The sequence below is a fragment of the Oncorhynchus clarkii genome, chromosome 5 (genome assembly GCF_045791955.1).
Source record: "Oncorhynchus clarkii lewisi isolate Uvic-CL-2024 chromosome 5, UVic_Ocla_1.0, whole genome shotgun sequence".
In the NCBI taxonomy this organism is placed as follows: domain Eukaryota; kingdom Metazoa; phylum Chordata; class Actinopteri; order Salmoniformes; family Salmonidae; genus Oncorhynchus; species Oncorhynchus clarkii.
Genome location: NC_092151.1, coordinates 20,766,917 through 20,793,222, shown reverse-complemented (window position 1 = coordinate 20,793,222; position 26,306 = coordinate 20,766,917). Strand labels below are relative to the sequence as shown.

The following is a 26,306-nucleotide window of genomic DNA, read 5'->3' as shown; positions in this document are numbered from 1 at the left end:
AAGCTCCAACACACACAACCCTTATCTCATGAAACACCAAGGGCATCAAGGTAAAGCTCCAACACACACAACCCTTATCTCATGAAACACCAAGGGCATCAAGGTAAAGCTCCAACACACACAACCCTTATCTCATGAAACACCAAGGGCATCAAGGTAAAGCTCCAACACACACAACCCTTATCTCATGAAACACCAAGGGCATCAAGGTAAAGCTCCAACACACACAACCCTTATCTCATGAAACACCAAGGGCATCAAGGTAAAGCTCCAACACACACAACCCTTATCTCATGAAACACCAAGGGCATCAAGGTAAAGCTCCAACACACACAACCCTTATCTCATGAAACACCAAGGGCATCAAGGTAAAGCTCCAACACACACAACCCTTATCTCATGAAACACCAAGGGCATCAAGGTAAAGCTCCAACACACACAACCCTTATCTCATGAAACACCAAGGGCATCAAGGTAAAGCTCCAACACACACAACCCTTATCTCATGAAACACCAAGGGCATCAAGGTAAAGCTCCAACACACACAACCCTTATCTCATGAAACACCAAGGGCATCAAGGTAAAGCTCCAACACACACAACCCTTATCTCATGAAACACCAAGGGCATCAAGGTAAAGCTCCAACACACACAACCCTTATCTCATGAAACACCAAGGGCATCAAGGTAAAGCTCCAACACACACAACCCTTATCTCATGAAACACCAAGGGCATCAAGGTAAAGCTCCAACACACACAACCCTTATCTCATGAAACACCAAGGGCATCAAGGTAAAGCTCCAACACACACAACCCTTATCTCATGAAACACCAAGGGCATCAAGGTAAAGCTCCAACACACACAACCCTTATCTCATGAAACACCAAGGGCATCAAGGTAAAGCTCCAACACACACAACCCTTATCTCATGAAACACCAATGGCATCAGTCAAATCCACAGCATTATATAACCGCTGATCCTGATATACACACTCACCTACATCATACTGCAACGCTCACACATGCTCATACATGCTCACACACACGGAGGCTGAGGTGTAACGTGACTCTATCAGTGTTCAGAGAGAAAGTCCTTCCAACAGAGGTTTAACATTACACAACAGTATTAGGAACGTTGGGAGCGTTCCAGGCTGCCTTAATTACAGTGGTGCTGCACAGCTTAGCAGGTCTCACAAGGACTGGTGACGTGGTTCTCAGGTATTACTTCACTTAGCCTTCCAACTCATAGCTGTGTTGTTTCTCTCCCTCTTTCTCTCCTCTTCCTCTCCCCTTTCACCTCTCTTTCTCTCCTCTTCCTCTCCCCTTTCACCCCTCTTTCTCTCCTCTTCCTCTCCCCTTTCACCCCTCTTTCTCTCCTCTTCCTCTCCCCTTTCACCCCTCTTTCTCTCCTCTTCCTCTCCCCTTTCACCTCTCTTTCTCTCCTCTTCCTCTCCCCTTTCACCTCTCTTTCTCTCCTCTTCCTCTCCCCTTTCACCTCTCTTTCTCTCCTCTTCCTCTCCCCTTTCACCCATCTTTCTCTCCTCTTCCTCTCCCCTTTCACCTCTCTTTCTCTCATCTTCCTCTCCCCTTTCACCCCTCTTTCTCTCCTCTTCCTCTCCCCTTTCACCTCTCTTTCTCTCCTTTTCCTCTCCCCTTTCACCTCTCTCCCTCTTTCTCTCCTTTCACCTCTCGCCCTCTTTCTCTCCTCTTCCTCTCCCCTTTCACCTCTCGCCCTCTTTCTCTCCTCTTCCTCTCCCCTTTCACCTCTCTCCCTCTTTCTCTCCTCTTCCTCTCCCCTTTCACCTCTCTCCCTCTTTCTCTCCTCTTCCTCTCCCCTTTCACCTCTTTCTCTCCTCCTCCTCTCTCCTTTCACCTCTCGCCCTCTTTCTCTCCTCTTCCTCTCCCCTTTCACCTCTCGCCCTCTTTCTCTCCTCTTCCTCTCCACTTTCACCTCTCGCCCTCTTTCTCTCCTCCTCCTCTCCCCTTTCACCTCTCTCCCTCTTTCTCTCCTCTTCCTCTCCCCTTTCACCTCTCCCTCTTTCTCTCCTCTCCCTCTCCCCTTTCACCTCTCTCCCTCTCTCCAGTTGTTGGACAGTGACCAGGAGTTGTATAAGAACTTCCCGCTGGTCATCTCAGAGCGCTGGCAGCAGGAGGTGGCTGAGACGGTGTACGAGGCGGTCAACTCTGACACGGACAAGAACGAGGCCCGCAAGAGGGCCAAGAACAAACAGCTGGGCCACGAGGAGGGTGAGGACACACACGACGCGCGTCTCCACACGCGCACGACGCGCGTCTCCACACGCGCACGACGCGCGTCTCCACACGCGCACGGCGCGCGTCTCCACACGCGCACGGCGCGCGTCTCCACACGCGCGCGGCGCGCGTCTCCACACGCGCGCGGCGCGCGTCTCCACACGCGCGCGGCGCGCGTCTCCACACGCGCGCGGCGCGCGTCTCCACACGCGCGCGGCGCGCGTCTCCACACGCGCGCGGCGCGCGTCTCCACACGCGCGCGGCGCGCGTCTCCACACGCGCGCGGCGCGCGTCTCCACACGCGCACGGCGCGCGTCTCCACACGCGCACGACGCGCGTCTCCACACGCGCACGACGCGCGTCTCCACACGCGCACGACGCGCGTCTTCACACACGCGCACGACGCGCGTCTTCACACACGCGCACGACGCGCGTCTTCACACACGCGCACGACGCGCGTCTTCACACACGCGCACGACGCGCGTCTTCACACACGCGCACGACGCGCGTCTTCACACACGCGCACGACGCGCGTCTTCACACACGCGCACGACGCGCGTCTTCACACGCGCACGACGCGCGTCTTCACACGCGCGCACGACGCGCGTCTTCACACGCGCGCACGACGCGCGTCTTCACACGCGCGCACGACGCGCGTCTTCACACGCGCGCACGACGCGCGTCTTCACACACGCGCACGACGCGCGTCTTCACACACGCGCACGACGCGCGTCTTCACACACGCGCACGACGCGCGTCTTCACACACGCGCACGACGCGCGTCTTCACACACGCGCACGACGCGCGTCTTCACACACGCGCACGACGCGCGTCTTCACACACGCGCACGACGCGCGTCTTCACACACGCGCACGACGCGCGTCTTCACACACACGCGCACGACGCGCGTCTTCACACACACGCGCACGACGCGCGTCTTCACACACACGCGCACGACGCGCGTCTTCACACACACGCGCACGACGCGCGTCTTCACACACACACGCACGACGCGCGTCTCCACACACACACACACACGACGCGCGTCTCCACACACACACACACACGACGCGCGTCTTCACACACACACACACACACGACGCGCGTCTTCACACACACACACACGACGCGCGTCTTCACACACACTCACACGACGCACGTCTCCACACACACACAACGCACATCTCCACCCACACACACGGCGCACGTCTCCACACACAACGCACGTCTCCACAAACATCACACTAGAGATGCACGATATGGACTGAATGTTATATTGCAATATTTTTGTATTGATGATATGACTTGTGTTGTAACAAAACACTTGTAAGACGGTAGGTACTGTGGAACATAGTGTTTTATCATTGTGCAGCCCTACCTCACACACATCATGTGGGTAAGCTTTTCCTTGTACCTGCTGGCGCTGGCTTTCCTTCCATGTGTGTTTATTGTGTGTTTCAGACTATGCCCTGGGGAAGGACTGTATAATGCACGGCTACATGTTGAAGCTGGGGAACCCGTTCCTGACGCAGTGGCAGCGCCGATACTTCTACCTGTTCCCCAACCGAGTTGAGTGGAGGGGAGAGGGGGAGTCACGGGTGAGCAACACACCTTACTCAATCCCTTTTTGTGTGCCTGTGTGTCCAAGTTGGTGTGCTTCTTCTGTTGTTCACGTATGTGGTCGTCTGTCTGTTTCCACTTACAAGCATGTGCTTTCATGGGTGTGTGATGGGTGTGTGTATTCTTCGTCATTGTCCATCTGTCTGTCAGTGCATGAAGGTTGTCTGTCCTCGCTCCATTCTGTAGGCCTGGATGAAAACATGAAAACATTCTGTAGGCCTGGATAAAAACATGAAAACATTCTGTCGGCCTGGATGAAAACATTCTGTAGGCCTGGATGAAAACATTCTGTAGGCCTGGATAAAAACATGAAAACATTCTGTCGGCCAGGATGAAAACATTCTGTAGGCCTGGATGAAAACATTCTGTAGGCCTGGATAAAAACATGAAAACATTCTGTCGGCCTGGATGAAAACATTCTCTAGGCCTGGATGAAAACATGAAAACATTCTGTCGGCCTGGATGAAAACATTCTCTAGGCCTGGATGAAAACATTCTGTTTGTATGGATAAAAACATTCTGTAGGCCTGGATAAGAACATGAAAACATTCTGTAGGCCTGGATAAAAACGTTCTCTAGGCCTGGATGAAAACATTCTCTAGGCCTGGATATAAAACATTCTGTCGGCCTGGATATAAAACATTCTGTAGGCCTGGATGAAAACATTCTGTAGGCCTGGATATAAAACATTCTGTAGGCCTGGATATAAAACATTCTGTAGGCCTGGATTAAAACATTCTGTAGGCCTGGATGAAAACATTCTGTAGGCCTGGATATAAAACATTCTGTCGGCCTGGATGAAAACATTCTCTAGGCCTGGATATAAAACATTCTGTAGGCCTGGATATAAAACATTCTGTAGGCCTGGATATAAAACATTCTGTAGGCCTGGATAAAAACATTCTCTAGGCCTGGATATAAAACATTCTGTAGGCCTGGATAACAACATGAAAACAATCTGTAGGCCTGGATGAAAACATTCTGTAGGCCTGGATATAAAACATTCTGTCGGCCTGGATGAAAACATTCTCTAGGCCTGGATATAAAACATTCTGTAGGCCTGGATATAAAACATTCTGTAGGCCTGGATATAAAACATTCTGTAGGCCTGGATGAAAACATTATCTAGGCCTGGATGAAAACATTCTCTAGGCCTGGATAAAAACATTAAAGCATTCTGTAGGCCTGGATGAAAACATTCTGTCGGCCTGGATAAAAACATTAAAGCATTCTGTAGGCCTGGATGAAAGCATTCTGTAGGCCTGGATAAAAACATTAAAGCATTCTGTAGGCCTGGATGAAAACATAAAAACAATCTGTCGGCCTGGATAAAAACATTCTGTAGGCCTGGATAAAAGCATTCTGTAGGCCTGGATGAAAGCATTCTGTAGGCCTGGATGAAAGCATTCTGTAGGCCTGGATGAAAACATTCTGTAGGCCTGGATGAAAACATTCTGTAGGCCTGGATAAAAACATTAAAGCATTCTGTAGGCTGGATGAAAGCATTCTGTAGTCCTGGATAAAAACATTAAAGCATTCTGTAGGCCTGGATGAAAACATAAAAACATTCTGTAGGCCTGGATGAAAACATTCTGTAGGCCTGGATAAAAACATTTTGTAGGCCTTGATAAAAACATTAAAGCATTCTGTAGGCCTGGATGAAAACATTCTGTAGGCCTGGATGAAAACATTCTGCAGGCCTGGATGAAAACATTCTGTCGGCCTGAATGAAAGCATTCTGTCGGCCTGGATGAAAACATTCTGTCGGCCTGGATGAAAACATTCTGTCGGCCTGGATGAAAACATTCTGTAGGCCTGGATGAAAGCATTCTGTAGGCCTGGATAAAAAACATTCTGTAGGCCTGGATAAAAAACATTCTGTAGGCCTGGATGAAAACATTCTGTAGGCCTGGATGAAAACATTCTGTAGGCCTGGATGAAAACATTCTGTAGGCCTTGATGAAAGCATTCTGTAGGCCTGGATGAAAGCATTCTGTAGGCCTGGATGAAAACATTCTGTAGGCCTGGATGAAAACATTCTGTCGGCCTGGTTGAAAACATTCTGTCGGTCTGGATGAAAACATTCTGTAGGCCTGGATAAAAAAAACATTCTGTAGGCCTGGATAAAAACATTAAAGCATTCTGTAGGCCTGGATAAAAAACATTCTGTAGGCCTGGATGAAAACATTCTGTAGGCCTGGATGAAAACATTCTGTAGGCCTGGATGAAAACATTCTGTAGGCCTGGATGAAAACATTCTGTAGGCCTGGATGAAAACATTCTGTAGGCCTGGATAAAAACATGAAAACATTCTGTATGCTTGGATGAAAACATTCTGTAGGCCTGGATGAAAACATGAAAACATTCTGTAGGCCTGGATGAAAACATGAAAACATTCTGTAGGCCTGGATGAAAACATAAAAACATTCTGTAGGCCTGGATGAAAACATTCTGTAGGCCTGGATGAAAACATTCTGTAGGCCTGGATAAAAACATTAAAGCATTCTGTAGGCCTGGATGAAAACATTCTGTAGACCTGGATGAAAACATTCTGTAGGCCTGGATAAAAACATTAAAGCATTCTGTAGGCCTGGATAAAAACATGAAAACATTCTGTAGCCCTGGATAAAAACATTTTGTAGACCTTGATAAAAACATTAAAGCATTCTGTAGGCCTGGATAAAAACATGAAAACATTCTGTAGACATGGATGAAAACATTCTGTAGGCCTGGATGAAAACATTCTGTAGGCCTGGATGAACACATGAAAACATTCTGTAGGCCTGGATAAAAACATTTTGTAGGCCTTGATAAAAACATTAAAGCATTCTGTAGGCCTGGATGAAAACATTCTGTAGGCCTGGATGAAAACATTCTCTAGGCCTGGATAAAAAACATTCTGTAGGCCTGGATGAAAACATTCTGTAGGCCTGGATGAAAACATTCTGTAGGCCTGGATGAAAGCATTCTGTAGGCCTGGATGAAAGCATTCTGTAGGCCTGGATGAAAACATTCTGTCGGCCTGGATGAAAACATTCTGTCGGTCTGGATGAAAACATTCTGTAGGCCTGGATAAAAAAACATTCTGTAGGCCTGGATAAAAACATTAAAGCATTCTGTAGGCCTGGATAAAAAACATTCTGTAGGCCTGGATGAAAACATTCTGTAGGCCTGGATGAAAACATTCTGTAGGCCTGGATAAAAACATGAAAACATTCATTAGACCTGGATGAAAACATTCTGTAGGCCTGGATGAAAACATTCTGTAGGCCTGGATAAAAACATTAAAGCATTCTGTAGGCCTGGATAAAAACATGAAAACATTCTGTAGCCCTGGATAAAAACATTTTGTAGGCCTTGATAAAAACATTAAAGCATTCTGTAGGCCTGGATAAAAACATGAAAACATTCTGTAGACCTGGATGAAAACATTCTGTAGGCCTGGATGAAAACATTCTGTAGGCCTGGATGAAAACATGAAAACATTCTGTAGGCCTGGATAAAAACATTTTGTAGGCCTTGATAAAAACATTAAAGCATTCTGTAGGCCTGGATGAAAACATTCTGTAGGCCTGGATGAAAACATTCTGTAGGCCTGGATGAAAACATTCTGTAGGCCTGGATGAAAACATTCTGTAGGCCTGGATGAAAGCATTCTGTAGGCCTGGATGAAAACATTCTGTCGGCCTGGATGAAAACATTCTGTAGGCCTGGATGAAAACATTCTGTAGGCCTGGATGAAAACATTCTGTAGGCCTGGATGAAAGCATTCTGTAGGCCTGGATGAAAACATTCTGTCGGCCTGGATGAAAACATTCTGTCGGCCTGGATGAAAACATTCTGTAGGCCTGGATAAAAAAACATTCTGTAGGCCTGGATAAAAACATTAAAGCATTCTGTAGGCCTGGATGAAAACATTCTGTAGGCCTGGATGAAAACATTCTGTAGGCCTGGATGAAAACATTCTGTAGGCCTGGATGAAAACATTCTGTAGGCCTGGATGAAAACATTCTGTCGGCCTGGATGAAAACATTCTGTAGGCCTGGATGAAAACATTCTGTAGGCCAGGGGCCTGTTGCACAAAACTAGGATAAGGGATTAAGCCAGGATATCTTGGTGATCCTGGCTCAATTGATCCGTAATCCGGTTGCACTAAAGATGGATAGGGGGCAGGAGGATATGTTATGGTATAAATTACCATGGAGATTTATTCTGTGGAGCTAGCCTGCTCCAGACCAGGCTAAATTCCAGGATCTATTTAATCTCATCCCTAATGTCAGTCAGCAGTCACCACAAATGGAAACCAATAGTTATTTCACTGCTCACTATACATTGTTATCACATATAACTAGACCCACTGTTATTTAAACGTTTGTGATCATTAATTTCAATGATTTTGGATAAAAAATGATTTTTAGATGATGTTGCTATCATTAGATAATTTACAGTTTCCCATAGACTATAAGGCTATATATAAAATGCTAGAATATTAGGGCCACAGAGGGGAAAAAAACACAAGTCATAATATTGTAACCAGTTGTTTTAAAGGAGGACAGTTGTTAAAATGACAGATGTGGGGCATTTCGTGAAATTGTACTTCAGTATGGTTTCATAAACAAAGACATGCTGATGTGCCAGAATATTAAGTATCACATTGTCATAAGTATCAAAACTGTAAAAACAATATGTAGCTTTTCTGCAGAAAGAACCAGCCTCATAAATTTATGACTTTATCCTTTTTCTTCAGTGTGGCCCTAGTACTCTGTCATATAAACAAATACACATTCCATATGAATATAAAAACACAATGTGTAACATTATGTTCCTTTATTGAATAAGGACAAAACAAAGCAGGTAAACCATCAGCTCCTTTCAAAACTGAAGTCACAGTGACTCTACAAGATGGAAAGCACAGAATCTAAGCATATTATACAAAATGATACATATACAGACCTTTGAATGTGTATAACACACCCTGCATGTCTGCACACTAAAATAAATGCAGGACAAATCCATACACATCAACTGAACAGACAAATGAATGGATGCAGTAGCCTCCCTGCAGCCTTGTATTACACACAGTATACCGCACAAACATCATAAGAGGCCAAATTCGTCAAAAAACGAACCCAAAAAAACCCAAATTCCTCTGCCACCGCAGGACATATTTAACCAAAATTGAAAGCACACATACTAACTAAAATAATTCAACACATATTGGTCCCTCAGCAGCCGACCACTGTCGTCATCAGGGAAGATTGCCGGATTGTCCCAGTCCATGGCTGGTGGCACTCTGGGGGCCCTCTCCTTCCTCAGGCAGGCCACATTGTGAAGGACAGCACAAGCCACAGTAATATCACATGCCCTAACAGGGCTGACCCTTAATTTGTGAAGGCAGTGAAAGCGTGCCTTCAGGAGGCCAAAGGTCATTTCAACTCTGGTCCTGGCATGGGCATGGTTGTAGGCCTGCTGTGCTTCCTGGGGGTCTGTGAAAGGTGTCAGGAGAAAAGGCTGGCAGCCATACCCCCTGTCTCCCAGCAACACACCAGAGAATTCACCTGTCAACACAAAATCTCATCATTACTACCTCATAAACACAGTGATATTCTTGACACAGCCATGATGGTTATAAATAGGGGTTGTGTGGCTTACCTTGTGATAGGCACTGATAGATTTCAGAGGCCCGAAAGATTCTGGAGTCATGGACTGAGCCAGGCCATTTTGCCACAACATTGCTGATCACACAGTCAGCATTGCAGACCATCTGAAATCATAAGATGAGGAATATTACACCAATCAATGCACATCACTGGCAATGCAGAGTGTTCGTCAATGGACAATATCAAAAAGTTATGTTCACCTGAACATTAATGCTGTGAAAGGATTTCCTATTCACAAAATCGGCCTCATGGGCACCTGAGGGGGCTTTTATCCTTATGTGTGTGCAGTCCACTGCACCAATGACATTGGGGAAACCTGTCACACAAAGTAATGAGTATCCTACTATGTGTTAACAGTTGTCCTGTAATTTGTAGATCCTCTTACCTGCAATCCTATAGAACTCCTCTTTGATGTCACAGAGTCTTCTGTGGCCAGGGAAGGAGATGAAGACATCTGCTAATGCTTTGATAGCCAGACACACACTCCTTATTTTGCGGCAAATTGTGGCCTTGTTCAGCTGTTCTGCATCCCCCACTGAGTACAGGAAGGCTCCACTAGCAAAAAAGCGCAAGGCCACACAAACCATTTGCTCCACACTCAGTGCATGGCTCCGTGCAGTGCGGTGCTTAATCCTGGGACCCAGTAGTCTGCATAGATACCTGATGCCATCTGCAGAAAACCTGTATCTTTCATATAGATGGTCATCAGGGAAGGCCAGTGGGTCCAACCGGTCCCTGAAGACCCTTTCTCACCTGAAGGCTCTCCTCAGCACAAGTGCTTCTTCATCCACCACATCTCGCACGAATGGGCATGCCATTGTCAGAGCAGAAAGGAACACACAATTTTGGGCCTTCATATAGGCTAGTGGCCACACCTGGTGCTGGGGGGGGTGGGCAAAAGAGGGCGATGCCTTATAACGATGACTTGGTTGTACTGATTGCTGGGAAAATAAAAAAAACCTTAGAAAGATGCCACCGTCCTGTGTGCTCACAATAAGAGCTCATATGTCATGGCTCACTTGACTTTACGAGAATATACCTAATTTTTATTTTGAGCTGTGTCATCTTCTTGGAGCTGGGGGAGGAAAGAAAAATAATGATTAATACATTTGTGTTACAGTTAGCATACAGTGTACATTGAAGGCATATCTCACCTCCCTCTCAAGTTTTTTTATTTCAAGGTCCAGTTTCCTAATTGTCCTCTTTTTTATTTCGAACTCCAGTGCAAGATTTTCCATCTTTTTCTTCTTGTACTGAATGTCTATGTCTGCCAGTTCTATTTGGCATCGGAGGTGGTTGCCATACAACTTTCTGATAGCTTGTGAGCTCTGTGAACACAATACAATTAGCGCAGCTGGAATTTGGCAGGATGTGGTGTCCTTTTATTAATACGCACTATGTTGCCAGGCTGGTTTTCCCACTGTATAGCATCTGGGTCCTGTAAAAGAAATTAGATTTTTTGATTTTGATGAGGACTCCTCACCATTGTAGAGTAAATAGTACTTTCACAGTCTTAACATGATACCTCATGCCTTCTGGAATCCAGAGAGATGGTCTCCTCCTCATCATCGTCTCCATCATGTGCTGTTGCTGCTGCACTGGGGCCTTCACCCTATCACATTTAATCGGATTCATATTGAAGCTAGTAGACAAGACATGCCAGGCCTACAGTATGCCTTTGATGGAGTACTCACTGGATCAGCATCGTCTGGTGCTTGTGCTGGTGGCTCTAACAGGAACACAGTGCTGCCAGACACTGCAAGGCAATAGGTAAACCAAAGTCAGACAGTCCAAATTGATTCAATATGAATGTGGTTGTATCCCATGTAGAGATGGAAGGACATACCTTGAATGAAGCGGGTGGCATCTTGGGAGGAACCTATGCTCGTCTCTTTCCCCCCAGGGATCCCCTCTAAGACGGGCCTGCCTTTATTTAGCTCCAAGGCCATGTCCTCTGCTGGGGTAAGGTCAGCCTTTGGTGACCCACCACCCGTGCCTTGTCTGTGGGTATTCTTTTTCACTGCTAAAACAGTACAGACAATGTGTGAGCAGGCACCTTCTGGGTACAATATATGCTTGTGCTTTGTTAAATATTAGTCAGGGACCATACCATTCTGCAGAATGTTCTTGTATTTGATTTTGACCTGCTGCCATGTCCGTTTTGGCCCGTTCATGTTTAATCTACACACACACACACACACACACACACACACACACTTAATGGAGTCACACTGCAAAAAATTACTTGGTATTTTTGTCTTGTTTTCAGTAAAAATATCAAAAATTTTATCATAGCTTTATACAGTGTGATGGAGTTACTTTACACAATTTCACTCATATCTGCAGTGCATTTCAATAAAAAAAATTAACCGTTTCATAATTACAGTACAACTGCATTTTTGGAGATGTGAATTAAATATTTGAATTGTAATTGTGATGTTTCAGCGGAGCGGTGAGTGTGTAATTGTGCACTACTTACGCATTCAGGCGGTCTGCAATACTTTGCCACGCTTTTTCTCTTTGCTTTATCACTGTGGCGGTGTTGCCTTTCTTCTTAATTATATCTTTTACCTCCTCGTATGCCTCCATGAGGATTTGTGCTTCCGACGGGGAAAAGTACGCGGCTCTAGTTGCCATGGTAAATCAGTTAATCTGTGATCTGTGGCGGGGTCTATTTGAGTGAGCCGTGAGCGCGCACCTATCCAGGATTGGTTTCACCTGGCTTAATGAATCCGTGTCTGCTCATCCTGGCTTGGTCTTTGTGCAACCAATTAAGCCTGGACGCACATGTTTTGGCTTCATTGAGCTCAGCTGAGTCATTTATCCCGGATGTCTTAATTCTACTTTTGTGCAACAGGCCCCTGGATGAAAGCATTCTGTAGGCCTGGATGAAAACATTCTGTCGGCCTGGATGAAAACATTCTGTCGGCCTGGATGAAAACATTCTGTAGGCCTGGATAAAAAAACATTCTGTAGGCCTGGATAAAAACATTAAAGCATTCTGTAGGCCTGGATGAAAACATTCTGTAGGCCTGGATGAAAACATTCTGTAGGCCTGGATGAAAACATTCTGTAGGCCTGGATAAAAACATGAAAACATTCTGTAGACCTGGATGAAAACATTCTGTAGGCCTGGATGAAAACATTCTGTAGGCCTGGATAAAAACATTAAAGCATTCTGTAGGCCTGGATAAAAACATGAAAACATTCTGTAGCCCTGGATAAAAACATTTTGTAGGCCTTGATAAAAACATTAAAGCATTCTGTAGGCCTGGATAAAAACATGAAAACATTCTGTAGACCTGGATGAAAACATTCTGTAGGCCTGGATGAAAACATGAAAACATTCTGTAGGCCTGGATAAAAACATTTTGTAGGCCTTGATAAAAACATTAAAGCATTCTGTAGGCCTGGATGAAAACATTCTGTAGGCCTGGATGAAAACATTCTGTAGGCCTGGATGAAAACATTCTGTAGGCCTGGATGAAAACATTCTGTAGGCCTGGATGAAAGCATTCTGTAGGCCTGGATGAAAACATTCTGTCGGCCTGGATGAAAACATTCTGTAGGCCTGGATGAAAACATTCTGTAGGCCTGGATGAAAACATTCTGTAGGCCTGGATGAAAGCATTCTGTAGGCCTGGATGAAAACATTCTGTCGGCCTGGATGAAAACATTCTGTCGGCCTGGATGAAAACATTCTGTAGGCCTGGATAAAAAAACATTCTGTAGGACTGGATAAAAACATTAAAGCATTCTGTAGGCCTGGATGAAAACATTCTGTAGGCCTGGATGAAAACATTCTGTAGGCCTGGATGAAAACATTCTGTAGGCCTGGATGAAAACATTCTGTCGGCCTGGATGAAAACATTCTGTAGGCCTGGATGAAAACATTCTGTAGGCCTGGATGAAAGCATTCTGTAGGCCTGGATGAAAACATTCTGTCGGCCTGGATGAAAACTTTCTGTCGGCCTGGATGAAAACATTCTGTAGGCCTGGATAAAAAAACATTCTGTAGGCCTGGATAAAAACATTAAAGCATTCTGTAGGCCTGGATGAAAACATTCTGTAGGCCTGGATGAAAACATTCTGTCGGCCTGGATGAAAACATTCTGTAGGCCTGGATGAAAACATTCTGTAGGCCTGGATGAAAGCATTCTGTAGGCCTGGATGAAAGCATTCTGTAGGCCTGGATGAAAACATTCTGTCGGCCTGGATGAAAACATTCTGTCGGCCTGGATGAAAACATTCTGTAGGCCTGGATAAAAAAACATTCTGTAGGCCTGGATAAAAACATTAAAGCATTCTGTAGGCCTGGATGAAAACATTCTGTAGGCCTGGATGAAAACATTCTGTAGGCCTGGATGAAAACATTCTGTAGGCCTGGATGAAAACATTCTGTAGGCCTGGATAAAAACATTCTGTAGGCCTGGATGAAAACATGAAAACATTCTGTAGGCCTGGATGAAAACATGAAAACATTCTGTAGGCCTGGATGAAAACATGAAAACATTCTGTAGGCCTGGATGAAAACTTAAAAACATTCTGTAGGCCTGGATGAAAACATTCTGTAGGCCTGGATGAAAACATTCTGTAGGCCTGGATGAAAACATTCTGTAGGCCTGGATGAAAACATTCTGTAGGCCTGGATAAAAACATTTTGTAGGCCTTGATAAAAACATTAAAGCATTCTGTAGGCCTGGATAAAAACATGAAAACATTCTGTAGACCTGGATGAAAACATTCTGTAGGCCTGGATGAAAACATTCTGTAGGCCTGGATAAAAACATTAAAGCATTCTGTAGGCCTGGATAAAAACATGAAAACATTCTGTAGCCCTGGATAAAAACATTTTGTAGGCCTTGATAAAAACATTAAAGCATTCTGTAGGCCTGGATAAAAACATGAAAACATTCTGTAGACCTGGATGAAAACATTCTGTAGGCCTGGATGAAAACATTCTGTAGGCCTGGATGAAAACATGAAAACATTCTGTAGGCCTGGATAAAAACATTTTGTAGGTCTTGATAAAAACGTTAAAGCATTCTGTAGGCCTGGATGAAAACATAAAAACATTCTGTCGGCCTGGATGAAAACATTCTGTCGGCCTGGATGAAAACATTCTGTCGGCCTGGATGAAAACATTCTGTAGGCCTGGATAAAAAACATTCTGTAGGCCTGGATAAAAATATTAAAGCATTCTGTAGGCCTGGATGAAAACATTCTGTAGGCCTGGATGAAAACATTCTTTAGGCCTGGATAAAAACATTCTGTAGGCCTGGATGAAAACATGAAAACATTCTGTAGGCCTGGATGAAAACATTCTGTAGGCCTGGATGAAAACATGAAAACATTCTGTAGGCCTGGATAAGAACATGAAAACATTCTGTAGGCCTGGATGAAAACATAAAAACATTCTGTAGGCCTGGATGAAAACATAAAAACATTCTGTAGGCCTGGATGAAAACATTCTGTAGGCCTGGATGAAAACATTCTGTAGGCCTGGATAAAAACATTTTGTAGCCCTGGATAAAAACATTTTGTAGGCCTTGATAAAAACATTAAAGCATTCTGTAGGCCTGGATAAAAACATGAAAACATTCTGTAGACCTGGATGAAAACATTCTGTAGGCCTGGATGAAAACATTCTGTAGGCCTGGATGAAAACATTCTGTAGGCCTGGATAAAAACGTTCTCTAGGCCTGGATATAAAACATTCTGTCGGCCTGGATATAAAACATTCTGTAGGCCTGGATATAAAACATTCTGTAGGCCTGGATAAAAATATTAAAACATTCCTGGATGAAAACATTCTGTAGGCCTGGAAACAAAACATTCTCTAGGCCTGGATATAAAACATTCTCTAGGCCTGGATATAAAACATTCTGTAGGCCTGGATGAAAACATTCTGTAGGCCTGGATGAAAACATTCTGTAGGCCTGGATGAAAACATTAAAGCATTCTGTAGGCCTGGATGAAAACATTCTGTAGGCCTGGATGAAAACATTCTGTAGGCCTGGATAAAAACATTCTGTAGGCCTGGATGAAAACATGAAAACATTCTGTAGGCCTGGATAATAACATGAAAACATTCTGTAGGCCTGGATAAAAATATTAAAACATTCCTGGATGAAAACATTCTGTAGGCCTGGAAACAAAACATTCTCTAGGCCTGGATATAAAACATTCTCTAGGCCTGGATATAAAACATTCTGTAGGCCTGGATGAAAACATTCTGTAGGCCTGGATGAAAACATTCCGTAGGCCTGGATGAAAACATTAAAGCATTCTGTAGGCCTGGATGAAAACATTCTGTAGGCCTGGATGAAAACATTCTGTAGGCCTGGATAAAAACATTCTGTAGGCCTGGATGAAAACATGAAAACATTCTGTAGGCCTGGATAAAAACACGAAAACATTCTGTAGGCCTGGATAAGAACATGAAAACATTCTGTAGGCCTGGATAAGAACATGAAAACATTCTGTAGGCCTGGATAAAAAACATTTTGTAGGCCTTGATAAAAACATTAAAGCATTCTGTAGGCCTGGATGAAAATATTCTGTAGGCCTGGATGAAAACATTCTGTAGGTGCTGGATAAAAACATTCTGTAGGCCTGTATGAAAACATGAAAACATTCTGTAGGCCTGGATAAAAACATGAAAACATTCTGTAGGCCTGGATGAAAACATTCTGTAGGCCTGGATGAAAACATTCTGTAGGCCTGGATGAAAAACATTCTGTAGGCCTGGATAAAAAACATTCTGTAGGCCTGGATGAAAACATTCTGTAGGCCTGGATAAAAAACATTCTGTAGGCCTGGATAAAAACATTCTGTAGGCCTGGATAAAAACATTAAAGCATTCTGTAGGCCTGGATGAAAACATTCTGTAGGCCTGGATGAAAACATAAAAACATTCTGTAGGCCTGGATGAAAACATTCTGTAGGCCTGGATGAAAACATTCTGTAGGCCTGGATAAAAACATTCTGTAGGCCTGGATGAAAACATGAAAACATTATGTAGCCCTGGATGATAACATTCTGTAGGCCTGGATGAAAACATGAAAACATTCTGTAGGCCTGGATAAAAACATGAAAACATTCTGTAGGCCTTGATTAAAATATTCTGTAGGCCTGGATGAAAATATTCTGTAGGCCTGGATAAAAAACATTCTGTAGGCCTGGATGAAAACATAAAAACATTCTGTAGGCCTGGATGAAAACATTCTGTATGCCTGGATGAAAACATGAAAACATTCTGTAGGCCTGGATAAAAACATGAAAACATTCTGTATGCCTGGATGAAAACATGAAAACATTCTGTATGCCTGGATGAAAACATTCTGTAGGCCTGGAAAAAAACATGAAAACATTATGTAGGCCTGGATGAAAGCATTCTGTAGGCCTTGATGAAAACATTCTGTAGGCCTGGATGAAAACGTTCTCTAGGCCTGGATAAAAAACATTCTGTCGGCCTTGATAAAAACATAAAAACATTCTGTAGGCCTGGATAAAAGCATTAAAACATTCTGTAGGCCTGGATAAAAACATTAAAACATTCTGTATGCCTGGATAAAAGCATTAAAACATTCTGTAGGTCTGGATAAAAACATGAAAACATTCTGTAGGCCTTGATAAAAACATGAAAACATTCTGTAGGCCTTGATAAAAACATTATGTGGGCCTGGATAAAAACATTCTCTAGGCCTGGATGAAAACATTCTGTAGGTCTGGATGAAAACATTCTGTAGGCCTGGATGAAAACATGAAAACATTCTGTAGGCCTGGATAAAAACATTTTGTAGGTCTTGATAAAAACGTTAAAGCATTCTGTAGGCCTGGATGAAAACATAAAAACATTCTGTCGGCCTGGATGAAAACATTCTGTCGGCCTGGATGAAAACATTCTGTCGGCCTGGATGAAAACATTCTGTAGGCCTGGATAAAAAACATTCTGTAGGCCTGGATAAAAATATTAAAGCATTCTGTAGGCCTGGATGAAAACATTCTGTAGGCCTGGATGAAAACATTCTTTAGGCCTGGATAAAAACATTCTGTAGGCCTGGATGAAAACATGAAAACATTCTGTAGGCCTGGATGAAAACATTCTGTAGGCCTGGATGAAAACATGAAAACATTCTGTAGGCCTGGATAAGAACATGAAAACATTCTGTAGGCCTGGATGAAAACATAAAAACATTCTGTAGGCCTGGATGAAAACATAAAAACATTCTGTAGGCCTGGATGAAAACATTCTGTAGGCCTGGATGAAAACATTCTGTAGGCCTGGATAAAAACATTTTGTAGCCCTGGATAAAAACATTTTGTAGGCCTTGATAAAAACATTAAAGCATTCTGTAGGCCTGGATAAAAACATGAAAACATTCTGTAGACCTGGATGAAAACATTCTGTAGGCCTGGATGAAAACATTCTGTAGGCCTGGATGAAAACATTCTGTAGGCCTGGATAAAAACGTTCTCTAGGCCTGGATATAAAACATTCTGTCGGCCTGGATATAAAACATTCTGTAGGCCTGGATATAAAACATTCTGTAGGCCTGGATAAAAATATTAAAACATTCCTGGATGAAAACATTCTGTAGGCCTGGAAACAAAACATTCTCTAGGCCTGGATATAAAACATTCTCTAGGCCTGGATATAAAACATTCTGTAGGCCTGGATGAAAACATTCTGTAGGCCTGGATGAAAACATTCTGTAGGCCTGGATGAAAACATTAAAGCATTCTGTAGGCCTGGATGAAAACATTCTGTAGGCCTGGATGAAAACATTCTGTAGGCCTGGATAAAAACATTCTGTAGGCCTGGATGAAAACATGAAAACATTCTGTAGGCCTGGATAATAACATGAAAACATTCTGTAGGCCTGGATAAAAATATTAAAACATTCCTGGATGAAAACATTCTGTAGGCCTGGAAACAAAACATTCTCTAGGCCTGGATATAAAACATTCTCTAGGCCTGGATATAAAACATTCTGTAGGCCTGGATGAAAACATTCTGTAGGCCTGGATGAAAACATTCCGTAGGCCTGGATGAAAACATTAAAGCATTCTGTAGGCCTGGATGAAAACATTCTGTAGGCCTGGATGAAAACATTCTGTAGGCCTGGATAAAAACATTCTGTAGGCCTGGATGAAAACATGAAAACATTCTGTAGGCCTGGATAAAAACACGAAAACATTCTGTAGGCCTGGATAAGAACATGAAAACATTCTGTAGGCCTGGATAAGAACATGAAAACATTCTGTAGGCCTGGATAAAAAACATTTTGTAGGCCTTGATAAAAACATTAAAGCATTCTGTAGGCCTGGATGAAAATATTCTGTAGGCCTGGATGAAAACATTCTGTAGGTGCTGGATAAAAACATTCTGTAGGCCTGTATGAAAACATGAAAACATTCTGTAGGCCTGGATAAAAACATGAAAACATTCTGTAGGCCTGGATGAAAACATTCTGTAGGCCTGGATGAAAACATTCTGTAGGCCTGGATGAAAAACATTCTGTAGGCCTGGATAAAAAACATTCTGTAGGCCTGGATGAAAACATTCTGTAGGCCTGGATAAAAAACATTCTGTAGGCCTGGATAAAAACATTCTGTAGGCCTGGATAAAAACATTAAAGCATTCTGTAGGCCTGGATGAAAACATTCTGTAGGCCTGGATGAAAACATAAAAACATTCTGTAGGCCTGGATGAAAACATTCTGTAGGCCTGGATGAAAACATTCTGTAGGCCTGGATAAAAACATTCTGTAGGCCTGGATGAAAACATGAAAACATTATGTAGCCCTGGATGATAACATTCTGTAGGCCTGGATGAAAACATGAAAACATTCTGTAGGCCTGGATAAAAACATGAAAACATTCTGTAGGCCTTGATTAAAATATTCTGTAGGCCTGGATGAAAATATTCTGTAGGCCTGGATAAAAAACATTCTGTAGGCCTGGATGAAAACATAAAAACATTCTGTAGGCCTGGATGAAAACATTCTGTATGCCTGGATGAAAACATGAAAACATTCTGTAGGCCTGGATAAAAACATGAAAACATTCTGTATGCCTGGATGAAAACATGAAAACATTCTGTATGCCTGGATGAAAACATTCTGTAGGCCTGGAAAAAAACATGAAAACATTATGTAGGCCTGGATGAAAGCATTCTGTAGGCCTTGATGAAAACATTCTGTAGGCCTGGATGAAAACGTTCTCTAGGCCTGGATAAAAAACATTCTGTCGGCCTTGATAAAAACATAAAAACATTCTGTAGGCCTGGATAAAAGCATTAAAACATTCTGTAGGCCTGGATAAAAACATTAAAACATTCTGTATGCCTGGATAAAAGCATTAAAACATTCTGTAGGTCTGGATAAAAACATGAAAACATTCTGTAGGCCTTGATAAAAACATGAAAACATTCTGTAGGCCTTGATAAAAACATTATGTGGGCCTGGATAAAAACATTCTCTAGGCCTGGATGAAAACATTCTGTAGGTCTGGATAAAAACATTCTGTAGGTCTGGATAAAAACATGAAAACATTCTGTAGGCCTGGATAAAAACATTATGTAGGCCTGGATAAAAACATTCTGTAGGTCTGGATAAAAACATGAAAACATTCTGTAGGCCTGGATAAAAACATGAAATTCTGTAGGCCTGGATAAAAACATGAAATTCTGTAGGCCTGGATGAAAACATTCTCTAAGCCTGGATAAAAAACATTCTGTAGGCCTGGATAAAAACATGAAAACATTCTGTAGGCCTGGATAAAAACATGAAAACATTCTGTAGGCCTGGATAAAAACATGAAAACATTCTGTAGGCCTGGATGAAAACATTCTCTAAGCCTGGATAAAAAACATTCTGTAGGCCTGGATGAAAACATTCTCTAAGCCTGGATAAAAAAACATTCTGTAGGCCTGGATGAAAACATTCTGTAGGCCTGGATGAAAACATTCTCTAGGCCTGGATGAAAACATTCTCTAAGCCTGGATAAAAAACATTCTGTAGGCCTGGATGAAAACATTCTGTAGGCCTGGATAAAAACATGAAAACATTCTGTAGGCCTGAATGAAAACATGAAAACATTCTGTATAAGACACAAAGATAAGTCTGACCACTGCTGGCCCACCCTCCTCTCTTCCTTTCCTCCTGCAGTAGATGGATTGGAGTGTCTCCTCAGTTCAGAGTTTAGAGAAGCGTCCTCACTCTGCAGCTCCGTTCCGAAGACCCCTCTCCTCTATTGCTCCATTTTGATTGGTCCATCTCATAGCCAGCTTGTCTGTGATTGATTCCTCTCCTCCCCGAAGTGAATTTCTGATTGGTTGGTGTGTGTTCAACAGCAAAACCTGCTGACGATGGAGCAGATTGTGACGGTGGAGGAGACGCAGATTAAAGATAAGAAGTGCATCCTGCTGCGCATCAAAGGAGGGAAGCAGGTTGTCTTGCAGTGTGAGGTACGTAGGAAAACTACTAGATCTTTCTGTCTTGGTCTCTTTCACTGTCTCGGTCTCTATAAATGATTGTGCTAGTTGTAAGTTAGTCAAATGGAAGGTGTGTGTGTAATATGTGTGCTACCTGTCTGCAGAGTGACCCAGAGTTTGTCCAGTGGAAGAAGGAGCTGACCGAGGCGTTCACTGAGGCCCAGAAGCTGCTCCGTCGCGCTCCTAAGGTCATTGGGAAGGGACGGGCTGGGGGGGTGGAGCTCTCCAAACCTCCCCTCACACACCACAACAGCAACGGCCTGTAGGCTACACACCTGCACACACACACCGCATCTTATAACCTCATCCCCTATGACCCCGCCCCCCCTAGACACACACACACAAACATACAGTAACACCCCGCACTCTCGCCCTGGAGTGTGTATGGACCAAGCCGGCAGCCTCTCTCCTCTGAAAGCCAAAGCGTACCATGGGACCCTGGGATGAAGGGAAAGAGATGTGCATGTACCTAAAGCGGTCCAGAGTGTTTTCTCTCCTCCATCTCTCACTGTAGCCTCGGGGTAGACCCTTCTCAATGATGACACCCCAATGCACTGGCATTCCACCCAGTCAACCTGGCAGAGCAGCAGAAAGCAGCCCTGGAGTAGGAGACTGAAGACTAGGGCCCCTCTTCTCCTTGTCTCCCTCATTCCCCAGCCTCGTCTTGAGACTGGACCTGAGCCACACACACCTGCCAGCCACTCTCCACAGGATTATCTGACTGTAGTGTAGGGGCAGGAACTAAAGCAGGAGGTGAAGATCTGGACCAATGGCATCGCTTGGAGAGAGGGGGCTGGACCAATGACATTTCTCTCCTGTGGGCTCATACGGAGGGGAGGAGAGAAAAGCAGAAGGAGCATAGACCTGCTGGGACATACCAAGAGAATGGCAATGAACTGTGTGTGTTGCAGTGTGTGTGTACGTTATTGTCCTTGTGTGTACGCTATTGTCCCTGTGTGTACGCTATTGTCCCTGTGTGTACGTTATTGTCCCTGTGTGTACGTTATTGTCCCTGTGTGTACGTTATTGTCCCTGTGTGTACGTTATTGTCCCTGTGTGTACGTTATTGTCCCTGTGTGTACGCTATTGTCCCTGTGTGTGTATGCTATTGTTGCTGTGTGTGTATGCTATTGTTGCTGTGTGTGTATGCTATTGTTGCTGTGTGTGTATGCTATTGTCCCTGTGTGTTGCTGTGTGTGTACGCTATTGTCCCTGTGTGTTGCTGTGTGTGTACGCTATTGTCCCTGTGTGTTGCTGTGTGTGTATGCAATTGTTGCTGTGTGTGTACGCTATTGTCCCTGTGTGTTGCTGTGTGTGTACGCTATTGTCCCTGTGTGTTGCTGTGTGTGTACGCTATTGTCCTTGTGTGTTGCTGTGTGTAAGCTATTGTCCCTGTGTGTTGCTGTGTGTGTACGCTATTGTTGCTGTGTGTTGCTGTGTGTGTGTATGCTATTGTCCCTGTGTGTTGCTGTGTGTGTACGCTATTGTCCCTGTGTGTTGCTGTGTGTGTACGCTATTGTCCCTGTGTGTATGCTATTGTTGCTCTGTGTGTGTATGCTATTGTCCCTGTGTGTTGCTGTGTGTGTACGCTATTGTCCCTGTGTGTTGCTGTGTGTGTACGCTATTGTCCCTGTGTGTATGCTATTGTTGCTCTGTGTGTGTATGCTATTGTCCCTGTGTGTTGCTGTGTGTATACGCTATTGTCCCTGTGTGTTGCTGTGTGTGTATGCTATTGTTGCTGTGTGTGTATGCTATTGTTGCTGTGTGTTGCTGTGTATGTGTATGCTATTGTTGCTGTGTGTTGCTGTGTGTGTGTATGCTATTGTCCCTGTGTGTTGCTGTGTGTGTATGCTATTGTCCCTGTGTGTATGCTATTGTTGCTCTGTGTGTGTATGCTATTGTCCCTGTGTGTTGCTGTGTGTATACGCTATTGTCCCTGTGTGTTGCTGTGTGTGTATGCTATTGTTGCTGTGTGTGTATGCTATTGTTGCTGTGTGTGTATGCTATTGTTGCTGTGTGTGTATGCTATTGTTGCTGTGTGTGTATGTTATTGTTGCTGTGTGTGTATGCTATTGTTGCTGTGTGTGTATGCTATTGTTGCTGTGTGTGTATGCTATTGTTGCTGTGTGTGTATGCTATTGTTGCTGTGTGTGTATGCTATTGTTGCTGTGTGTGTACGCTATTGTTGCTGTGTGTGTACGCTATTGTCCCTGTGTGTTGCTGTGTGTGTACACTATTGTTGTTGTGTGTGTGTACGCTATTGTCCCTGTGTGTGTGTGCGTGCGTGTGTGTACGCTATTGTGCGTGTGTGTGTACGCTTTTCTCCCTGTGTGTGCGTGTGTGTGTGCGCGTGAACGCTATTGTCCCTGTGTGTGTGTGTATGCTATTGTCCCTGTGTGTGTGTATGCTATTGTCCCTGTATGTGTGTGTGTGTGTGTGTATATGCTATTGTCCGTGTGTGTGTGTATGCTATTGTCCGTGTGTGTGCATGCTATTGTCCCTGTGTGTGTGTATGCTATTGTCCGTGTGTGTGTGTGTGTATGCTATTGTCCGTGTGTGTGTGTGTGTGTGTGTGTGTGTATATGCTATTGTCCGTGTGTGTGTGTGTATGCTATTGTCCGTGTGTGTGTGTATGCTATTGTCCCTGTGTGTGTGTATGCTATTGTCCGTGTGTGTGTGTGTGTGTGTGTGTATGCTATTGTCCCTGTGTGTGTGTATGCTATTGTCCGTGTGTGTGTGTGTGTGTGTGTATGCTATTGTTGCTGTGTGTCCAGAGATGGGGCCATAGAGGTGGAAGCAGGTTGTTATTCCTTCAACAGAGAATGAAAAATGAGAGGAAGAAAGCTGCTTTGAATTTGGAAGAGACTTTTACCCTTTGTTCATGTCCTCCCTCCCTCCATCATTGAAGTGCATAATGTGCCAACGTCAATATTTACTTGAGTCACCTGAGCACCCAGGAGGACCCGTTTGAAAGCAGGCATCGCCCTCAGATACAGATCTCACTGGCACGGAACTCTTGTGACCATGGATAAACTTCCCCGATTGGCTCCTGTACAGCTGCTGGTAACCATGGAGACCGGGGAACGCTTGTACTCGTAACTATAGGAACAGGGGATGGTGTGTATGAAGGACACACCGTCAATCCGACAGAGACATAGATGGAGGAGGGATCTACTGACTGACTAGCAATCTTTATGGGCCACAGTATGTGTATATAGCCCAAGTCCTTCTCTGTATCTCCTGTATAAAACAGTACTACTCTACAATACATGTCTGTCTGTCCTCTTCTCTATGGGCATGTGGGGAGGGGGGGGGTCTGACAGCTTTCAATCAACTGGCAGTGTGCATACCTCAGTGGGTGTGTGTGTGTGCGCGCGCACGTGCATGCATCTGTGAACCTCTGAGGGCCAAATACTGTGCGATTGTATCAGGGCAGTCCTAATTTGTGTGTATGCCATAGTCTTGCAGCCATCCAGATGCAGATTTACACACACACATGCAGATTTACAGACAGACACACAGGAATGGTTGTATAGGGACGTCAGTGCAGAGAGAGTGGTGTTAGGTTGTTGACTCCACAAACCATCAGTTAGTTCACTTCAGGCTGGTTTGAACTTTCATATAAATAATTTCTGATTGTGACCCAGAATGCAGCTTTATGTTTCACAGTTTTAGGAGAACCAGCTGTGCTGCAGGCTGGAGTCATGACATCTTTAACTGAATGACATGAACGCACAGCTGGGAGATGTTTTAGAAAAGAGAGAGGAGGAAGAGGTGAAACAATTTGTTCACTCAATTGTAATTTCAGGGTTTTGTTTTTTCATGCAGTACAATGTTCCTTGTCTGTTATAACCATGCATTTCCTCAGCTGTGACCTGCATGTGGGGCTGGGGGGGGATATTCTTAGTAGCCTTTACAAGTCAGAGGGAAGTGATGTTGTTTTAGAGATACCTGTCACCTTTCATGGTGTCTTTTAATTGTTTTTAAACCAAATGAATGGGTTTAGTTTTTGTTGAAATGACTTTGTAGCACCTTTTTAAGCCAATGTGTTACTTACTTGATGTTCAATGTGCCAAATACCTGTTGCTGTTTGGCTGACTGTTCTGGACCAATGAATTCTCCTCTCTCAACTTTGACCCCTCACAGCACCAGCCTTTGGCCACACACACACACACTCAACCCCTGAATCTGAGGAATGTGTGTCTTTTAAAGGGTACAAAACGAACAACTGGTGCTGTGGAGCAGAGTGTGAGGAGAGGTGTTTCTCTGTCCTAGCATGGAGTGAGTCTGACTTTTGGCACCTTTACCTGTCACACACAGGGCTGGGTTGTAATGGGTTCAACTGGTGTGTGTGCGTGCTGCATTCAATCGCTTGTCAGTATGTTTATTTAGTGGAGATGTTTTTGTCAAACGCGCGCTAGATATTGAAAGAGGATGGCATATAGTAAGGATAAAAACTAACAAATTCAAGTATATATATAAATATATGTGTATATGAAATGACAAATGCTCTAGGATTATTTAAAAAGATGTAACGATGTAGATTTATGTTCAGATGACGATGGGCAGGGGAAGGGTTGGGATTTTGATGTATATTATCTGTTTGTGGTGAAGACATTGGCTCGGATCTTGCACATAAAGACTTTAGCTATTGAACCTGCGAGTTACCAGATGATTATTTTTGTTTGAATACCAGACTCTTGCTCTTTCATATTTATTGTGTTTTGGGGAAATGGCGCCTCCTGTCTACGAGCTCACACCAGACGTCTCGCTGTAGAAAACTGCTCCACACACATCACTCTTTTACATGTACCACAAATACTACTGGCTTTGGGTTACTCTTAAGATTGAGATTATGACGACAATGATCATTATTGATAATATTATTCAATAATAGTTATAAAAATTATTTTGTTTTAATGAATTTTGTTTTGTTTCCAAGACAGGTAGAGCATATGTGTTGGACTGCTTATATAAAACAGTTCAGAAATAAATAAAAACTTTTTTTCGTGTTGCTTTGTCTAAGTGTGATTTGTTGAGCCACTACAGTACACTACATACTATTGAAGTTGGTAGTTTACATACACCTTAGCCAAATACATTTAAACTCAGTTTTCATTTCATTCTAGTAAAAATTCTCTGTCTTACATCAGTTAGTATCACCACTTTATTTTAAGAATGTGAAATGTCGGAACAATAGTGTAGTGATTTATTTCAGCTTTTATTTCTTTCATCACATTCCCAGTGGGTAGGAGGTTTTTATACACTCAAT

General features: G+C 43.7%; 1 protein-coding gene across 2 annotated transcripts in view; it reads left to right on the top strand.

Moving 5' to 3' along the window:
* Window positions 1-26,046, top strand: part of LOC139408508 (G protein-coupled receptor kinase 3-like) — a 99,447-nt gene extending 73,401 nt beyond the window's left edge. The window contains exons 18-21 of one of the 2 annotated variants that reach the window (XM_071152483.1): window positions 2,086-2,248; window positions 3,716-3,852; window positions 20,894-21,007; window positions 21,139-26,046. In XM_071152483.1, coding sequence (XP_071008584.1) covers window positions 2,086-2,248; window positions 3,716-3,852; window positions 20,894-21,007; window positions 21,139-21,300 — 576 coding nt within the window. In that variant the 3' untranslated portion in view covers window positions 21,301-26,046. The remainder of the gene's footprint in view (window positions 1-2,085; window positions 2,249-3,715; window positions 3,853-20,893; window positions 21,008-21,138) is intronic. The other variant, XM_071152484.1, reaches the window with a different exon arrangement.
* The last annotated feature ends 260 nt before the right edge of the window (window positions 26,047-26,306 follow it).